Genomic DNA, 20,228 nt, shown 5'->3' on the forward strand with positions numbered 1-20,228 from the left:
GTCCCCCAACACAGTCCCCCCTAGGAAGGATTCTTAAGTCATGTGTTTGCCATCCAGGACAAGGGCTGGGGGTTGGCCTTCTGTTTTTTTCCCGCTTCCAAGATGGCTACCGCGATAGCGTCACGTCTATTGACTTTGCGCCTCCTGGTTCCAAAATGGCCTCCGCCACGGCTTCATTCCCGCCCGGCCGTAACTTTCTGCCCGGGCCCAAGATGGCCGCCCTCGCCACAGTCACATGACCGTAGCCAAGGGAGAAGCCCCGCCCTCGCCTGTGTGACTTCGCCCCCAAGGGAGGGGGGCGGGGAGGCGAGATTGTCTTTGACGTTGATTGGCCCTTGGCGGGCCCCGTCGCGGCCGTTGCCAACCAGGCTCGGAGCGATCATGGCAACCGGCGCCGCCCGGAGGGACGCGGCAATGACAGCGGCTGGCGGGGCTCCGGGGAGCTGCGCGGCCTGGTGATGGAGCCGGCCGGGGTCGAGCCCGAGCCCGAGCCCGAGAGCCGGCCCCCCGCCGAGGAGCCGCCGGGGCCCGCGGTGCCCCCCGCCGAGGAGCCGCCGGGGCCCGCGGTGCCCCCCGCCCAGGAGCCGCCGGGGCCCGCGGTGCCCCCCGCCGAGGAGCCGGAGCGGGGCGAGGCCGCCCCGGAGCCGCCGCAGGTGGCCGAAGGGCCCCCCCCGGTTGCTCAGGCCCGGAGGCCCAGCGGCCCGCGCCCGAAGGCTCCGGCCAAGCGGGGCGGGGCGGGGAAGGGCGGCCGGGCCAAGCGGGGCTCGGGCCGGCGCGCCGGGGAGGAAGGAGGCCGGCGGGCCCGTGTCACCGTGGACAGCTCCAAGGCCAAGACCTCGCTGGAGGCGCTGAAGATCAGCCTGCGGCAGCTCCGCTGGAGAGAGGTGAGGGAGCCCCCCCCCCCCCCACCCGGCCCTTCCCGGGGCTCCCCGCCCCGAGCTCCAGCCCTGCTCCTCCCGGAGCTTCCCCAGTCGCTGAGCTCCCCCAGAGCCCTCCCGGGACTCCTGCGCTGCACCCCGAGCCCCGCTCCGGCGTTGCTCTGTCGGCCTCCAGATCTCTGCTAGCCCCGCTGCCCCCTCTCCTGCTGGGCTCCCGGAGCTGGCTCTCCCGCCCCGTCCCCGCCAGGAGTTCTGTGACCCAGCACAAGGGTGGCGCTTGTGCGAAACACGGGCTCAGTAGCAAAGGTTGCCTTCCCTTTGGACCCTTCTGGCTGCTCTCCTGACGTTTCTGCGTTGTACAGGTTCATGTCCGATCACGTGGCTGGATTTTAAAAGGATTTGGTTATTTGCTGACCATTAATACCATCTGGAATTCTGCATGCTAAAATGGGGTAGTTGGATTTAATGTTTCCTGGGTTAAATTGATCATAGTTAAAGTGATAATAGTAAGAGTCAAGAAAGAAACTTGTATACAATTGCCTAGTGCATTTTGTTTCCCACCCCTCAAGTAGAGGCCATCACCACTGATAGAAAATGAGACTCTGAGGGGCAGAGATCTCATCTGATATAGCAAATCCTCTGTTATGTTTTAAAGTAAATATAGAGATAGATTAAGGATGTAAGAGTGTAGCCGTTTAAATGGATAACCGATAAACTTATGAGTTAACCCCAATTTAACATCCTTAATTTGGGTAATTGACTAGTCAAGTAGTCGATGGAATACTTGATTAGTCGATAGGCACTTCTGCATTCCTTCTTGGCTCTTGTAACTTTCCAAGGAGGAATAAGGAACTCCAAGACCCACACAGCTCCATGGATGTAGCTGTCCCCTCTTCCACGCGGGAAGGAGAGAACATTGCATGGAGATGGCCTTCCATGTATGAATCTGAAGGATACAATCCAGTCCATACTACACCTAACAGAAATGGACATTAGCAAGCCCAAAAGTCTGTTTTCTGGAGGATTGGGCCAGAATAAATCAGACTTTCCTGTTCCTCTGTAAGGGTGTGTCTAGACTACAGGGTTTTTTCAAAAAAAGGCAACTCTTTTTGAAAAAACTTCCCCTGCATCTAGACTGCTGCTGCGTTCTCTCAAAAGTAAATCGAAAGAACGCGGCAGTTTTTTGACCGTGGAAAACCTCATTTTATGAGGAATAACGCCTTTTTTCAAAAATGCCTTTTTTTGAAAGAGTACTATGTAATGCAAACTGTGTTTTTTTTCGAAAGAGAGCATTGAGACTGCCTGGGTGCTCTCTTTCGAAAAAGCAGGTTCCTTTTTCGAAAGTACTGGTTGTAGACGCTCTTTTTCGAAAGAGGCTTGAAGTCTAAACATAGCCTAATATTCAGAATGTTGGACGTGCTTTACAACACAAAGACAGACACGTTCCCTGCTGTGAAGAATTTGGATATTACTCTAATGAAATATGCATGAAATATTAGAATCAGTAATTTTCTCCAGCTTAAGGTTTGTTTTGTGCTCATGTACTGTATTGTTAGTCAAAACTTCCTAATTGACAGGGTAGTTAAGCACTGGAATAAATTGCCTAGGGAGGTTGTGGAATCTCCATCACTGGAGACATTTAAGAGCAGGTTAGACAGACACCTGTCAGAGATGATCTAGACAGTGCTTGGTCCTGCCATGAGGGCAGGAGGAGATTGGACTTGATGACCTCTGGTCCCTTCCAGTTCCATGATTCTGTGTTAGACAGTAATAGGTATCATAATTATCAAATAATGACACCGCTAGTGGCCTGTTAGGTAGAATAGGACTGAACACTTCTGATACCTTTACTTTTCCTCAGTTTCTTGTGTAAATTATTTATAAATTAAAAACTGAGAAGTGTTTCTTCATTAATTCATATTCTGTACACTTTAAGGAAACATTGCATTGCATAGTTTTGTTATGAATACCAACAGATTCAGTGACTGCTTTTATATTTAGTAACACTGGGATATAATCATGGTTATAGTTGTATTCTAACTCAGGGGTTTTCAAATTTGGGTCGTGGACCTACCAGGGAAAGCACCTGGTGGACCAGTGACTCTTTGTTTACTCTAAAGCTCCACAGTCACAGAGCCTCACAGCTCCTGTTGGATGCAGTTTGCCGTTTCCAGCCAAGGGAATCTGTGGGAAGCGAACCACAACCAATGGGAGCTGTGAGACTACTTGGTTGTGGAGCTTTAGAGTAAACAAAGCGTCACGGTCAGCCAGCGGCATTCCCTGGTGATTCTGCAACCCAAGTTTAAAAATCCTGTTCTAGCTAATATGTATGATAATACGAATTAAAGAAACTTCAGTATTTGCAGATTCCGAATCTAGTGTTGGCAGTGGGAAGTAGATGATGTAATAATGCACTCATCTTAAAGTGTAAACAAAATCCTGTAGAGTTGGTGTTAAATCCCATGCACTTTCTGATACTGCAGTGATGGGGTCTGAAGGTGAAATCATGCCACGGCTGGAATCAGAGGGAGTTTTGGATTGACTGTCTATGAGCCAGGATTTCAGCCCATATATTACATGTACAGTGATGATTACAAACACTAATTAACTGATCCAGCATGTGAAGTTGATTGGGGACAGAGAAAATGGTCTAGTCAGTGGGTGCTGGAAACTCCTTTGATCGTTATTAGGTTTTGCTCCTGGCACAGAACAACAGAATTTGCAAGGCAAGATGAATTTCATACAGTAGTTTTAAATACATCCTTGCTCCTGTTTCCCATTATTTAATACTCGAAGATTTACCCAGTGTTGCTTGGGTCCTTAACTCAATTAATTTTTGTTTTTTAGAAAATAAAATGAAAATGTATGTGCTTCATTGACATCATTGTTCTGGGGTAGGGAGATAAGGGGGTCAGTATGCAGGCTGTGCTGGAGAAAGAGGACTACCCCAGCCTTTTCTCACCGCAGCAGCTTGGGGCCAGGTGAGAAGCACCTTTCCATGGCTGCTACAGCTCCGGGGGCACATCCAAGGGAGGGATGCATATTACCCAGCTGGGGCAAATCCAGGTTCTTCTGCCCTCTGCGTTTCCCACCTAGTGTGAGGAATGTAGCAAACTGTGCACTTTCCTGTTGCTTCCCAACGAAGGGGAACAGAAAACAAAGTACCTGTACAAATGGAGGGGGGAGCTTCAGCCCCCTAAAGGGTGCCTGGGGGGTGGGAGGCTCAGGGCCAGGCAGTCCTGTATGGGAGGTGGGTGTACGCCACAGGCAGCCTCTTTCATCTTCCTGATGACTCTGTCTCTTTTCTTTATGGTTTTATGAGAAGCAATTCCATTCCAGGCACCTCCCATTTAGCTGGCACAACCAAACCTTTACCTTGCTTTGTTATGATAAGAGGAAGCTGCATACTGAATTTGGTGATCCTAGCTCTTACTGTTCAGGAGGAGCTCTTGAAAAAAAGAGACAGACAGATGGACAAGCAGACAGACAGACAAACTTTAAAATATATAATAACTGTATATACTTACAATATATTCTGTTTCCATAATATTTTATTTCAGCCTTTTATTATTTAAATCTTGCAGAATGTCATTTTTCCCTTGCATAAAAGCTCACATCTTCCACTTTTGTGTACACTGCAAAATAGGAGTAAATATCAGTGGTGTGAAATTATAACCTGATAGATTTGCTCCTTGTGGCACTGATATGTAGGTGCGCCTTTTAGGGCCCACCTGCAGCTTTTTTCCAGTCTTTTTTGTAGGCAAAGCGCAGATAAGAGGTTTTGTAGGTTTAATTTGTCTGCTGTTGGGTTAAAGTTTATTCAAGATGTATCCACGTATTACTGTAACAAGAGCTTCTGAAAGCCTGATAAATATTAAAATTAACTGATAAACTTGGCAGATTATAAATGTAATCCACAGGACTCAATTTATGTCCTGTATGTTTGACCTGCATTGAACGTCTCATTCCCCCGATTGCTCAGCATTATGTATTCTGTCCCAGAAACGCAACTATGCACAGCCTATTGTTCTCCTTTTGAACATGCACATTGTATTATCAGCATTCTCCTTCCAGCTCTTTATCCCACAGCAGCAATCACGTTGGCTTTGCTTAATCTTTACTGATGGAGACAATAAACAAAATATCCTTTCTCCTCTACCCATTAATTCTGTCTGTATTTTTCATTTAGTCTGAATTGCTTCCTCCTCTGACCTCTTTTCCATTCTTCTAAATAAAGGCTGTTCAGCCAAAATAGTGACTCTTAAGGCATTTGACTATGCCACTTACTGCCAGTCACAATTCATTCTGCCCAAACAAGTACTCATAATGAATGTGCATAAGTTTGCAACTCCTCATAGAAAAGAGAGTTAGATACAGTCAAGTGAGACAATGTCTTTTGTCTGGTTCATCAGAGGTGATTTGTGCCTATTTTGAATTATATAAAATTGTGCTTTCTCTGTCAGATTCTGTTCTCTCTGCATGGCTAACTGAAATTTGGATGAGCCTAAAGCTCAGATAGAAGGACAAGGCATGTTAAACATTTGGTAGATTAGCTGGAGGTGTTTATGATCTTACGTTTCTTCTGCAATAGGAACTTTATCACAATAAAAGGATCGGTCCTCCCTGAAAGTTTAGAAACATGGCAAGAATTGAAGTGTATGCCCCCAAAATGAACAGATTTTAATGCATGACAAACACAAAATCTCAGGTTGAAGAAGGGGTTGAATGAGGATTAGAGGTCACAGTTTAGGCTATATACACCAGCAGCACCATCACAGGACCTAACCAGATCAGCCATACCGTCACTGGTTCATACTCCTGCACATCTACTAATGTAATATATGCCATCATGTGCCAACAATGCCCCTCTGCTATATACATTGGCCAAACTGGACAGTGCCTACGAAAAAGAATAAATGGACACAAATCAGATATTAGAAATGGCAATATACAAAAACCTGTAGGGGAACACTTCAATCTCCCTGGACACACACTTGCATATCTAAAGGTAGCTACCCTGCCGCAAAAAAACTTCAAGACCAGACTTCAAAGAGAAACTGCTGAGCTACAGTTCATCTTCAAGTTTGACACAATCAACTCAGGATTAAACAAAGACTGTGAATGGCTCACTAACTACAAAAGCAGCTTCTCCTCTCTTGGCATTCACACCTCCAGATCAGCTACTAGAAGTGGGCCTCATCCTCCCTGATTGGATCCACCTCATCATCTCTAGCCTGATTCTGGCCTGCATATTTATACCTGCCTCTGGAAATTTCCACTACATGCATCTGATGAAGTGGGTGTTTGCCCACGAAAGCTTATGCTCCAACACTTCAGTTAGTCTATAAGGTGCCACAGGACTCCTCGCCACTTTTGCAGATTCAGGCTAACACGGTAGCCCTCTGATAGTTTAGGCTATGTAATGTATATGTTATGTCACTCAGGGGTCTGAATAAGCCACTCCCTGAGCAATGTAAGTTACATGAACCTAAGCACGGGTGTGTTGAGAGGGCTTCTCCCACAGACTTAGTTAACACCATTTGCCAGGCTGGAGTAAATAAGTTGATGGGAGAGCTTTCTCCTGTCAGCTTAGAGCATCTGCACTAGCAGCACTACAGTGGCACAGTGTTGTGTATCCATAGCCGCAGAATGCCAACAATAGTGTGATGAAATAGAGCGATCGTTATCTGAGAGTGATCAGGTACAGCATTTCATTACAATACTTGTAATCCTCAAGTGAAAGACTGGATTGGAATAGATTGTAATTAACACATCCACCCCCACCATCAACCTTATCCAGCCACATACACGTCAGGTTTGCAATTTTAAAACAAACACTTCTAGTTTTTTCATTTATCTAAACACCAAAAATTTTAATACTCAGGTATCAGCAGGAATTCTAGAAATCCATTTGCTATAGAAGAGCATGGAAAATGCAGAGTTTGTGTTTTTACAGAGATTCTTTATTTTTACAATTGGTGGAAAAAATATACAGCGATACCCCAATATCGGCTCTAATTGAGACAGAGGACAGATTGAATACAGGCAGTCCCCGGGTTACGTACAAGATAGGGACTGTAGGTTTGTTCTTAAGTTGAATTTGTATGTAAGTCGGAACTGGTACATAATATAGGGGAAACTCTAGCCAAACATTTCTCCAGAGCTCAGTTTTATTCTCCCACACCTCACTTCCCTCAGTCCTTTATTCTCAAGCTGAGGTGTCTGCTGAGAAAAGCCGCTCCGCGTCTCCCTGGTCTGCTGGGGGGCGGGGAGGGCGCTAGCTTCGAGTCTCCCTGGTCTGCTGGGGGGAAGCAGCTAGTGTGGGGTTGCCTCACCCTGTTTGTAAGTAGGGATCTGATGTAAGTCGGATCCATGTAACCCGGGGACTGCCTGTAATCTAAAATTCAGAGAATGGGTGGGGCTCAGGCTGTGGGCCTAAAAATTGTAAATACATCAATAAAAGTTGTGTTCAACTGATATCTACGTATTTTGTGGCTCAGGAAGCTTAACTTCAGCATTTCATTTTAATTGTAGAAAAACTTGGATTTTTATGTTTTTTTTTTTATTGGAGAATTTTGTTTTTTTGTTTTTCCATGGAAAACAAGGATCCCTAGTTATGAGGTGGTTTAAAAGGCTTGATAGACAAGAAGAAGAGAGTCAGGATAGGTGAAGAAATACCTTTTATTGGACCAGCTCTTATTGGTCGAAGGGATAACCTCTTGACCTTCACAGAGCTCTTCAGGTCTGGTGAAGATATACAGAGTATCTGAGCTAGATATATAGTCAAAACAGGAGGTAGTTCCATCTTGCTGTGGCATCTGACCCAGGGTGTTAATTTTTAAAGCCTTCTGCTTCCTCTTCGGTCCCGCATTAAGGTACTTTTTTTCCCCTTTGGGCAGCGGTGGAGTCTTATAGCACAGGGGTCTCAAACTCCTGGCCTATAGGCAAGTTCCGCCCCCAGAACTCCTGGAGAAGGGTCTATCTGTTACGATCCCCCAAACCCTGCCCCTTCCCACCATTGCCCCATCATCTCTCACCATGATATTCCATCCCCAGGCTAGATCGTGCAATTGTTCCAGCCAGGACTGGCTGGTGTGCTGGGAGTTTGAGACCCCTGTTATATGCAGTGTATGTTCATGGGGACCTTGCATCCTGGTCACTCATACCATACTATTGTTGTTCTGTACTGTCACTGACTAGACAGAATAGGTCCGATTCTTTTCCCGGCTTGCAGAGGGAACATGTAAATTGCCTTTTCCCAACACTTAGTGGAACAGTTTAAAATCTGGTCTATAGCATAGTAAAATTAGTTCATTAACTCCTATGTTACTTTTACTGTGCTGACACTAATTTTAGTTCACTGACTTTAGTATTGATTGCACCATATTTAATGGAACTCTGTAAAGTATACAGAATTAAATGATAGCTGTTAATAGTAGTGTTAGATTTCACCTTAAGCATGAACTGTCAGTTTCTGTAAGAAACAGTGTAGGGTATGTGTTTCTGATCTCTTGCGTAATCAGTCATGAATAAGCTTTTAGTGTTCTGTTCTTGGTTCATCTTGATGGTGACATTTCACCTTTTAAAGAGAGATGGAGTGTTATACAAACTAGTGGTCTAATGTCTCTGGAGTAATACTAAGTGCATGTTAAAGAGACAAAAGCATTTACAACTACAAGTTAGGAAGCCTTATTTTTGCAACATGTAAACGTCTTTTACCACCCAGAGGACTTGGCCTGGCAAATATAATTCACTGTGACCCATGTATACCTTCAGCAATAGGACACACTGTGATTACACTCAATTCTGGCAGCTCTTTCTTCATGTATAAGCAATTTTTATGTTTGCCATATCAAGATATACAGAGGACAAATGTCTGAAGTAGTAGAGCTTTTTTTGACAGTAGTAGGCTGTCACCAATGGGGAGAGGAAAAATTATCCTCCAAGACTTTTGATTCAAGGATATGTTGTTCACTGACTGTTGCTATAAGAGTTTCCTAAGAGCGTTTCAACTAAGCACGTAGAAGTGTTCACAGGGGCCATAGTGAAACTAGGTGAATTATCTGTCCCTATAGCCAAGTGCTAGCACTGCATGTATAAAGACAGGAGTGACGATAAAAGAAACACGAGGCTAAACAAATATGATCAAAGAAAGCTACAGTAATTTGAATCTAAAGCAGCTTGTTACATAGGGATGTAAGTGCTGTTTCACTGATTTTTTGGGGGTTCTAGAAGAACCCCAGGGCAAGGTGGGAGTAGAGCCTCTCTCTGACTTGACCCCTTGTAGCCACATCATATGATTCAGGCCCTTCTCTCTGACCTCCTGCTCCCTGATTTCTTTCACCCCACCTTTGACCATTGTTTTCCTACCACCTGCTTCTCTGTGTTCCCTGTTGTTGTTACATGGGACATTTTTCTGGTATTTGAAGTTCTCCAACTTCCTTAGGAGATCCAGGCTCCCCATATTGTTTCTCTAAGCTAGTCACTCAATGTCTTCTCTGCAGTGGCTCCTACATCCCTTCTCTATGGCTATATCAGATATGCCTCTCTTGCAGCATTTATCAAGACTGACAGTTCATTTTCTGGCTGTTCCCAAGCCCAGGAGGGCTGCTTTCTGGCTCCTGGACAGTGGCCCGGACAAGGACAGCAAAGTTTGGGCACACAGTTCTGTTATGAGTCCTTGCCAGTCTTCTGCCCTAGACTGCAGCTCCAGCTAGTACACTTGTTACTACTCCTTTCTGGCTTTGTTGTGTCACAAGAGTTGCTGCATCCTTACATTTAAAAATGGGTAGAGACCTGAAAATGTGCTGTAAGAGCGTCACATCTTAGGGGCGCTATAGTACAGATCTCTTGATTATCCAAGGCCCCAGTGTTTATGAAGGGTTTGGATGTCTCTGAGATCTCTGTAAAATTAGTTTTATCTGTATAAAACAGCATGCATTGTGCTGTGTTTTCAGTAACTGTTTACTTCTGGGTTGAGGAACCTTTTTTGGGTTGGGAGCTTCTGACCCACAGAAAAATCAGTTGGGGGGGGCCACATGCAAGTGAAAAGCAGAAAAAAGCCCTCACCAAATGCCCACTGATGTGTCCCCGTCCCCCCCCCCCTCAGCTGAGAAGGAGAAAGACACTTCTCACATTTCCCTTGCATACCAGAGCCTAGGGGGGCCCAGGCTAGTAGATTTTGTGTGCTCCAGCCCCCGGTGGCAGGAAGGCTGGAGCATCAGCACGGGCTCTCCAATACTGGAGGGCAGCCCTGAGTCTCGGGGCTGGATCCAAGCAAGCTGGGGGTCGCATCTGGTCCTTAGGCCTTAGTTTCCCCACTCTTAGTTTACTTAAACCACTGTAGTTCTTTCAGTGTTTCCTGTATTGATATCCACGAGGCGTACAGCTAGTTCGGCACGGGGTCCGAACTAGCCGGCATTTAAAAATGGCGCCGGCCGGCTTTATGCAAATGAAGCCTGGGAAATTCAAATCCCGGGCTTCATTTGCAACTCCGTATGACTACATTACCCCCCCCTAGTTCGAACTAGGGGGGTAGTGTAGACATACCCCAACTGATTGTTTATATAGTTTTCCTGGTTGCTTCCAAAGCCGTTTCCTTTTGTTAACCACTTACGCATCAGAAGTTTTCCTCCTTCATGTCCTGTGGTATCCTGATCATGTTGGGACTGTTGTACCCTATCATGGAAGAACCTCCTAGAAAGAAGGACTGAGGGTTTAGGCTACTTGGTGATATGCATGTCCAGTGTCCACTTCACTGGTTTACATTCACATACACTCCAGACCGAAGGAAGGTGGGAGGGGATGCCAAAGGATCGGGCACAGCCCTCAGACCTCCAAGTATTGTCTTTAAATTCCACACTGAGTACCGGTACTTTATTCTGGCGCCTGCAGTTGCTGTTGGTTGCAACATTCTTCACTTCTGGTCCTAAACTGTCCTGTAGTGTAGCTTGTGTGTGCCAGTTACCATGTTTCATCCTAGAGGGGCTACAGTTCAGTAGTGAATGAAATGGTTTCTGTAGGTAGCTTATCCTTTGGGATCAGAGGGATTGCTTATATAAGAACATTATCTTGAAAATAGCTGGCAGGTCTAACCTAACGTAATGGACAGTTTTGCTGTTGATGTCTGAAACTTCAGTTGTAAACAATAAACCCAAATCTCTGTTGCCGTGCTCTATTTACCTCCGGGCAAAATGGATAGCAGTTTATATCCCCTTTACACGAGTGTAAATAACTACACAGAGTACAGGACCATGGAGAATCAAGCAAAATATCATTCAGAAATATCAATATTTTTCATTCATGCAATTATATTAAAGGTTTCTAATGAGAATAGGAATCGAAAAGCAATATTGTGTGTATGATGTCATGGAGTTTGAATGACAATAGGAGGAGCCATTGAGCTGCTCCAGGATAACAATTCTTGTGTTATTTATTTCTTGTCTTTTTGCATGTTATAAATTGTGTTCCAGGTATTTGGTGTCTGTGTGATTTCTGCATTTGTTTTAAATTGTTTGCACCCTGTCTGTAAGGACTCCACAGAATTTTAGCCCTTTTAACTTCCCTAGCAGTGCTCCACCATGGCCTCATTGCTCTGTCCTCTGCCAGGGATAGGAAGAGAATGTCTGTTCCTTCAGAAGCCATCAGCATCACTGGCTAGTGGATTAGTCATGTAAGTCTTCTCACACATCTTAACTTACACTTCCACCATATCTCTACTGTCCTTATGTTGGCAAAACTTATGTTGCTCAGGTAAGTGAAAAACCACAGCCCTGCATTTGGGACCCTCATGGTTACTCTCCTTTTCTCTTGCTGCCTCTGTATCAGAGGCAGCAGAGTGGGGAGGTGGGAGGCAGTACGCGTGGAGAGCCAGCTTTTAAGCCAACTCCTCATGCATGCTGGCTCCCACAGAACTGCCATCTCCTCCCTCCCACTGCCTCCCACAGAGGCAGCGGCATGTGGGGGGGGGGGGGGCGGCAGGAGCCCCCCCCAGTCTGTAAACGTGTACCCACTGAAAATTTCAGTGGATATACATTTACAAAAATAAATACATTTTAAAATCCCTACCTTGCATGATATAAATGTTACCAGCATAAGAGGTAGTGTGCACAGTGGGAAAGCTACTGCTGTTCATTGGGGAGCTTTAATTATGTCAGTGGGACAGTTTCTGTCATCATAGAGTGGCTTCAGGAAAGATCTTACAGTGTCACAGCTGAATTGGTACAGCAGTACATGACTGCACTAGTGACCCACAGAGCTAGCTACTGAAGGTGTCAAAGGCAACTTTATATGATGATAAGGTCTCTAGAATAGTCATAGCCTTACGGTGAAAGTCCATAACATCCCTATCCTTCAGTACCCAAGTCCAACAGAGTACCCTGTCTAATAAACATCTAGAAAACCTAAAGCCAAAGACTTCAGCAAGTGATACCATATTATTTTCTTTAAAAGCCACTGATTTTAGTTCAAAATTGAGAGAATGGTGAAAGTTTTACAGTCCAAGACCTTACAGAAAGTGTGCATGATTATATTACTGTGCATAAAATAAAATGATTTAACCCAGTCATAGAATTATTGGTACAAGATGAGGTCAAATGCTACCATGTTGAAGGACCTGTTAGATATGTTACGCTCCTGCTCAGTCTTTTGAAGCTTCAGAGTCTGTTTTTATTTTCAGTAACATTTACCTAATTCAGAAAGAATTGCTGTTTGCAAAATGCTTTGTCTTCCTTTGCTGGATGCAATTAATCTGCAGAATTCTAGATTGACATCTTTGATTCAGTTTTGTTTATTTGTTTACTGTACAGCTGTGCATTTTCAGATGCTGATTAAACAGTGAGCAGCCACCAGAGAAATTCATGTATTCTCTGCAGTCTATATTGTGACTTCTGTATGCAGAAAAATGATTTGTGAATTAGTTACTCATTTTCCATCTTTCTCTTATATGGCAATTTATTTTTTTCTGCTAAGTTCTAACCACTTGCTTTCTTCATGATTAAGAAATTTCAAACTAAAAATACCATGACAATTCCCGCATATTTTAAAGACTTCATCTTATGGTACAGCAGGCAGTTGTGGCTGTTTGATTCATCCCAAATATATGTGCTTTTGATTAGCTTGGGAGAGATTTTCTCTCTCTCTCTCTCTGTGTGCTCTTATGTGGTTTTAAAGCTCACTTTAACATTAGTGGAAATTCATCATACACTGACTGGAAGGACAGGAAAATAGATACTTACAAGGAAAATAGAATGGTACTACTGTTTACAAAAATATTCCCATTTTAAATTCCATTATAAAGCACTTGGAGGTGCTTAATCATTTTGAACTGGCTGACCATTTGTATCGGTTCCTGACTTTGCGTAGTTGAGTATAGGACACAAAGGACTAGTTTCTCCATAAGGATGCTGGGAAGAGAGTTCTGTGCAGTAAACACGTACTCCAGGGACACATTTTCCTTCAATTATAGTAGTATTTCAGTTGAAGTACATTGAATGCATATTACCATTGTTACAGTGGAATTCTGGAATGATTTTATTTCATTAGAATTGTTGTACAGTGACTACTAATTGCTGAACATTAATCTTCAAAGTTTGGTGCCATACCATGAGATTTGACTTTGACACCTCTTATGAAATAATATGTAGATAAGAATCAGAGGGGTAGCCATGTTAGTCTGAATCTGCATAAACAACGAGAAGTCCTCTGGCACTTTATAGACTAACAGATTTATTGGAGCATAAGCTTTCATGGGCAAAGACCCACTTCGTCAGATGCATGTCATCTTCCCCTGTATCACTGATGCAAGTACAGCTCTGGGAGTAGTATTTAACTTCTATTACAGAGCCATAAGAAAGGTCACAAACTGTTCCTTGTAGGAGATGTGCAGCCACCCACCAACCCACACCTCCACAAAAGAGACCCATAAAAAAACCCACAAATCATGTAACTTCTTAAAACTTCTTGGCAATATGTAGATAGTAAATAAAGAAGGAACAAGAAAAACATACATGTATTGTTGGCGCAGTGGATGTGAAAGTGAAATCTGTTGTTTTAGTGGATATGTGGATGTAGGAAAAACTAAAAAAACCAAATGGTTCTGCAGTACCTTAGGGTATGTCTACACTACCACCCTAGTTCGAACTAGGGTGGTAATTGTAGGCAACCGGAGTTGCAAATGAAGCCCGGGATTTGAATTTCCTAGGCTTCATTTGCCTAAAGCTGGGTGCCGCCATTTTTAAATGTCCGCTAGTGCGGACTCCGTGCCTAGTCCGAACTACCTAGTCCGTGCCGCGTGTAGCCGCGCGGCACGGAGTCTGCACTAGCGGACATTTAAAAATGGCGGCGCCCGGCTTTAGGCAAATGAAGCCCGGGAAATTCAAATCCCGGGCTTCATTTGCAACTCCGGTTGCCTATATTACCACCCTAGTTCGAACTAGGGTGGTAGTGTAGACATACCCTTACAGACTAACAAAACATGTAGATGGTATCATGATCTTTCGTGGGCACAACCCACATCTTCAGATGAAAGTTACCTTCAGATGAAACTCGGCTACCCCACTGAAGCTTTTGAACGTTTATGTAGGTTAGAACAGACAAAAAATGTGGAAACAGAAAATGAAAATGAGCAACATTAAAATCTAATGATCCAAGAAACAAATAACTTTTAAGCCAGGCACCACTATGTGTATTAGATAATTACTAGATAGTGCCACCAGCTTCTTTGTTTCACTGATGCAAGTACAGCTCTGGGAGTAGTGACAAACTGTTTCTTGCAGCCACCCACCTACCCACACACCCACAAAAGAAACCCAGAAAAAAACCCACAAATCATGTAGCTTCTTAAAACTTCTTGACTATAGGGATACGGCTAGACTGCACGCCTTTTTCAACAGATACTGTCGACAAAGCCTCTGTCGAAAAAGAGCGTCTAGACTGCAACCAGTACTGTCGACAAAGCAAGACTCTTTTTCAAAAGAGAGTCTAGACGCTCTATTTCGAAAAAGCACAGTTTGCATGCAATAGCGCCTTTTTTCAACAGAGTACTATCGAAAAAGGCATTATTCCTCATAGAATGAGGTTTACCGCCGTCGATAAAACTGCCACGTTCTGTCGACTTACTGTTGACAGAATGTGGCGGTAGTGTAGACGCGGGTATAGTTTTGTGGCCAAAAGCCTATTTTTGTCGACAAAACCCTATAGTCTAGACACACCCTAGGAGTAAACAATTATATATTAAAAGCTAATAATTTGGAGGCTTTCCCCTCCACCACTCCAAATTAAACACCTTTTTTAGGATTGTCAGATTGTGGGCTTTAAATTCTTATGTTCTCCCCAGTCTCTGTCTTTTACCCCTTCCTTTATACATATTTTTAAAGTAGCCTATTCTGTCCTTTTCTTTTGCATCTATTTATAATATTTGATTCAGGCTGAGTTGTGTTTACTTAAATGACTAGCAGGAGGCACTGCTAGCCTCTGTTTTGCTAAGGTATGCACCCATTTACTGATAATTTCCATTCTTAATAGTGAGCAACATTACAGTGTGACACACGCTGTTTCTGGTTGGATTCTTACATCTGAACACTGGTTGCCATAGTTACAGTGGCATTTCAGAATAGCTTTGTTTCAGCAATATTGTTGCAGCATTATACAAATAGCTAAACTGCATTAGCCAAATGCAGTAAAGTTTTCTATGAATTAGGGATGTTAGCTGTACAGTTGAATAAACGATTAACCAACAAGCCTGAGCTGATCAGTTAATCCTATCTACTACGCGCACTCCCCCCCCCGCTGCCCCTGTATCAGAGGTAGCAATGGGTGCCTGCTCCCACTTCCCTCCCCCCAATCTGGCAGAGCTGTCTGCTTCCCTCCTCGCCCCTGGCGCTGCTGCCTCTACTAGAGAGGCAGAGGCGCGGCGGGTGAGGGGGGCAGGCGGGATCTGGTACATGCGGGGAGCAGCTTTTAAGCTGGCTTCCTGTGTGTACCGGCTCCCATAGAGCCACCTGCTTCCCCTTTGTTGCCTCCCACAGAGGCAGGGGGAGGCAAGTGGGAGATGGTGCTTGAGGAGTCACTTCCCCCTGTTCAGGGGCAGCAGCGTTGGGGCGAAGGAGGGAGAGGAGAGATAGGCAGGATGCTGGCACAGCCCCTGTCTGCAGGGGGCCCAAGCGCCCTGCGGACATGGGCTGCTGCTGTGGAACAGCCTCTATCCGTGGCAGGCCTGGGCTTGCTGTGGACAGAGGCTGCTCCGTGGGATGCCAAAGCAGCCTCTGTCAGCAGGGAGCTCAGGTCCCCGGCAGACAGGGGCTACTGCCACCCTGTGCTGCCACCTCTGATACAGAGGCTACCGTGTGGGGTGGCAGAGGGCTCCCTGGGAATGGAGCCGAGAGTGCTCTGGCTGCCATCCCCATCCTCAGGGACTATGAAATAATCGTGTAACTGCTAAGATTTAGTGAAGTTACATGATTATTGAGTTAATCGATATCTAACACCCTTCTATGAGTTAGAAATTGTTTAGGAAATACACACTGTCCTGGATTCAGCATGAGAGAAGGAATAGAGGCCCAAACAATAAGGGGTGCTTTCAAAACAATGAGAATTAGAAGAAACACATAGATAGTATATTCACAATGGCCTCTAAGTTCACATTGTTAAGAGATTTTTCATTTGGAATTTTAGAAATTAATTTTTCACTTCTGCAAGGATTTTTCAAGGAAGATCATTATCGCCTCTGGGTAAATTACAAGGATTTCTTTCACAGACTTCCCTGTCAATCATCTTAATCATCTCCTAGTATATTTTCTGTTAGATGTTTGAGGTAGAGTTAAAGGTGAGTAGAAATGCTTTTCTTAAAGGGAAGATAAAACCCAGTTTAAGGTTTCAATAGCTGTAGGAGTAGAAGAACAAGTGAATATATTCTAAAGCAAATACATTCTAAGCCAAATTACTTAGTTGTTATAGCTACCAAGTTGCAAATGCTATTCTTCCTGAAGCATAGAATTTTCTTGCACTCCCATTTCTGTTTGTAAGCTTCTTTGTCAGCTTTTGTAGGAGGCCCATAGTCTGGGGGGAGGGATAGCTCAATGGTTTGAGCATTGGCCTGCTAAACCCAGGGTTGTGAGTTCAATCCTTGAGGAGGCAATTTGGGGCAAAAATTGTCACGGATGGTACTTGGTACTTGGTCCTGCTGTGAAGGCAGGGGACTGGACTCAATGACTTTTCAAGGTCCCTTCCAGTTTTAGGAGATAGGCAATCTCCATTAATTTAAATAACCTTTCAGTTTATCTTGTAATAACTTTTTCTGGGGCACTGATAAAGGTGCACCAATTTAGCTAGCCTAGCCCACTTTAACTTTGTGTGTGAATGTAGCTTGCCTTTGTTGTTTAAAGTATGCTAAGAACATCTGCATACAAGGTTGCTGTGACTTAGCCAAAGTAATGCAGCATCCCACCTCTAATATAAAGCTGGGCAAAATGGGGGTGTGGACAAGCCCTGATGCATCTTCATCTCTGTGAAGTTCTGCTGCTTTGGGAAGGGATGTGGGTGGAGGCAGCAGGATAACGGAAGAATGACTGACAAGCTGTATATATTGGGCTCTGGCTGGGGTTTTACTCTACCCTTATTAAAATTTCTGTGTCTGCATAAGGATGCATCTTCTAAAAAGAGTGTGTGGATACTTTCCTCCCCCCACTGCCTATCCCATTTTGTGGGGGATTAGGAAACAGAGCAGTTATGTAACTGCTGCTTTTGTTAACTTGGTTTAGAGTATTGCTGTGGATTATTATTCGTGGTGTGACCATACACAGATAAAGATATTTGATTCTTTGATTCTTCAGCAGGCCCAGGCCCTTTCCTGTCTTCATTACTGTGAGTGGGAAAGGATTAGGATCTATCTGGGATTCTGTTGCCTTCTAGGTACCCTATAGGCATCCCAGACAGGTATCCTAGAATTGGGCTTCCAGGAATAAATTATGATAGCCCATTCCGTGCTTCCCCCCCCCCCCCAAACGGTGCTGGAAAATTGGATTATATGCCATTGTGAAACAAGTCCCAAGGAATTTAGGAAAGAAAAATAAAGTTCAGAGCACAGAGCATAGCACCTCCCTGCTTCTCTAGGATTTTGAGGACTGTTTGCAGATGGATGTGGATATTGGCAATAGGGATGTTAAATATCAGTTAATTGAATAGTCAAGTAACCTCATGATTCTTCTTCGAGTGGCCCCGTGGGTGCTCCACTCTAGGTGTCGGGTCCATCCCGGCGCTGCTGGTCGGAAGATTTCAGAGCCATATTCGGCTGGTCTGCGCATGCCCCCTGCAGTGCTCGGCTTTCGCGCCTTTGATCATGAGTGCAGACCCGCCCCCCCCCCCCGCCAGTTCCTCTCAACCGTCCTAGGTTGCTGGCAGAGCTTTGCGATCTCCTCAGACGCAGAGCAAATCCTGTCAGAAAGAATTGTAAAATAGTTAGTCTTTGTTCAGTAGTTAGTTTCTTATTAGTTAGTTAGTTAGTTAGTTAGTTTTGGGGAAAAAAAAAGAGAGAAAGATGTTGTTCTAGTCAATTTCTGCCAGCGCTGCAGTTTGCCTAGTCAATTTCATCATGCCTCAAAGGCAGCAGCGCAGAGTGCTAGGCACGAGCTGGTCCATGAGGGGAGCCAGTTTAAAACCCAGCTCCCCTCGTGGACCAGCTGTCTGTCGCCCTCTGATGCTGCCTCTGATAAAGAGGCAGCAGCATAAGGAGGCAGCAACCCCTGTCTAGAGGGGTACTGAGCTCCTGGACCTGGCACAAGCTAGAACTCTGTCTGCCCGCCTGGCTCCTAACATCATTAAATGCAGAGCCACAGCGGGGGTAGGACCTGGACCCGGCAGAAGCAAGGACTAAGCTGGGCAGCCTGCTAAAAAATTTACTGGCAGAGGAGGCAGGAGGGAAATGTGTGTAGTCTATAGCACTAACCTATAAGCTTTTGCTCATCGGTTAATCGGTTAATTGACTACACTATTATATCCCTAATTGGGAAGTGCTCCTGTACCATAAAAGACATCTGGATCTGACAAGGACTGTAATGGTGTAATTGCCAAGAATACAGAGCAGTAATTAATGTGAGAACATCTATAATTAGTTTATCATGTTCCTGGGGGTTATATCTTTTTACTATGTATTTTGAAGAGTTTGCTTGTGGATTTGTTTGTGCAAAATAAAGTCATACTTCCCGATTACCTACAGATACCAAATTTTGCATAAATAATTCTGCCACTTAAATTAGCTGAATGCACTACTTTTTACACCAGAAATATGCTGGGAGAAAGGTGTAAATCATTGTTTTCCAAAGTGGTCTGCAGTCCCACTCTGAGAGAGCTGCTACTGGGCTAATTTGATTTGTTTGCTTACCAACTCCGCAGCCTCAGAGCCTCGTGGCTCCCACTGCCAGCAGTTCGCCATTTGTAGCCAAGTAGGGTTGCCAGGTGTCTGGTTTTGAACCAGACAGTCCAGTATTTGAGCTTTGTTCGGGAAATAAATTGAGAAAATATAAACTAAAAGTCCAGTATTTTCTAAGTAAGATGTAAAGTAGATTGTGATGTAATGTCAGGTGTGTCCGGTATTTTTGTTGAAACCATCTGGCAGCCCTACCCCAAGGGTAGCTGCGGGAAGTACTGTGACCCAGACCGCTGTTTCCCACGACCTCATTTGGCTGCAAACAGCAAACCGGAGCCAATGGGATCTGTGAAGTTCTGTGGCTGTGGATCTGGTAAGTAAACAAACCAGAATGGCCCAGTATCAGCTTTCTCAGAGTGGGTCTGCAGACCACTTTGAGAAACACTGGTTTAAATAATTATTTTTGTTTTTAATTGGACTTTGGCCAGTCAATAACAGGCCTCACCTGCTAGTTCAAAATAAGCTGAACTTTGTTTTTATTGTGTCTATAAAAAAGATACTTTTTGAAACTCTTGCATTCTATATTATAGTTTCACTACCCCTGCTCCTTATATGTATCATACATGTCACAAAATGATGACCAGGCTGTTGGGCAAATTCACCCCTTGTATAATCCCACGGAGGCCCTTGCATTAGGTCTTTGTATGTTCTCTTGCTGTTACATGTGGGAAAACTGCACTGAATTCTTGCTGTTCTTGTTGTAGGAAGAATTGTTTTGTAGCAGGGATAACTGGACTTGTCATGCTGAGTGTCAGTAAAGTCATTGGTTTTTATCTCATTTTGGTGTTCTTCAAATGTGGTGTGGAAGAAAACAAGCTTTCATTCTACATTTGTGAGCCTCCACAGTGGATAAAAGGAACTAACCCATTCCTGTGCTACTTCTCCATAGTTACGGTTGAGGCAAGTTTTTCTTTCCAACCCTGTTTTTA

General features: G+C 44.5%; 1 protein-coding gene across 4 annotated transcripts in view; it reads left to right on the plus strand.

The window, feature by feature from the left end:
- Nucleotides 1-307: 307 nt before the first annotated feature.
- The window catches only part of TTLL11 (tubulin tyrosine ligase like 11), a 136,301-nt gene continuing 116,380 nt past the window's right edge, over nucleotides 308-20,228 (plus strand). The window contains exon 1 of one of the 4 annotated variants that reach the window (XM_075905425.1): nucleotides 308-884. In XM_075905425.1, coding sequence (XP_075761540.1) covers nucleotides 459-884 — 426 coding nt within the window. In that variant the 5' untranslated portion in view covers nucleotides 308-458. The remainder of the gene's footprint in view (nucleotides 885-20,228) is intronic. The other 3 variants (XM_075905422.1, XM_075905423.1, XM_075905424.1) reach the window with 3 other exon arrangements.

The sequence above is a fragment of the Pelodiscus sinensis genome, chromosome 22 (assembly GCF_049634645.1).
Source record: "Pelodiscus sinensis isolate JC-2024 chromosome 22, ASM4963464v1, whole genome shotgun sequence".
In the NCBI taxonomy this organism is placed as follows: Eukaryota; Metazoa; Chordata; order Testudines; family Trionychidae; genus Pelodiscus; species Pelodiscus sinensis.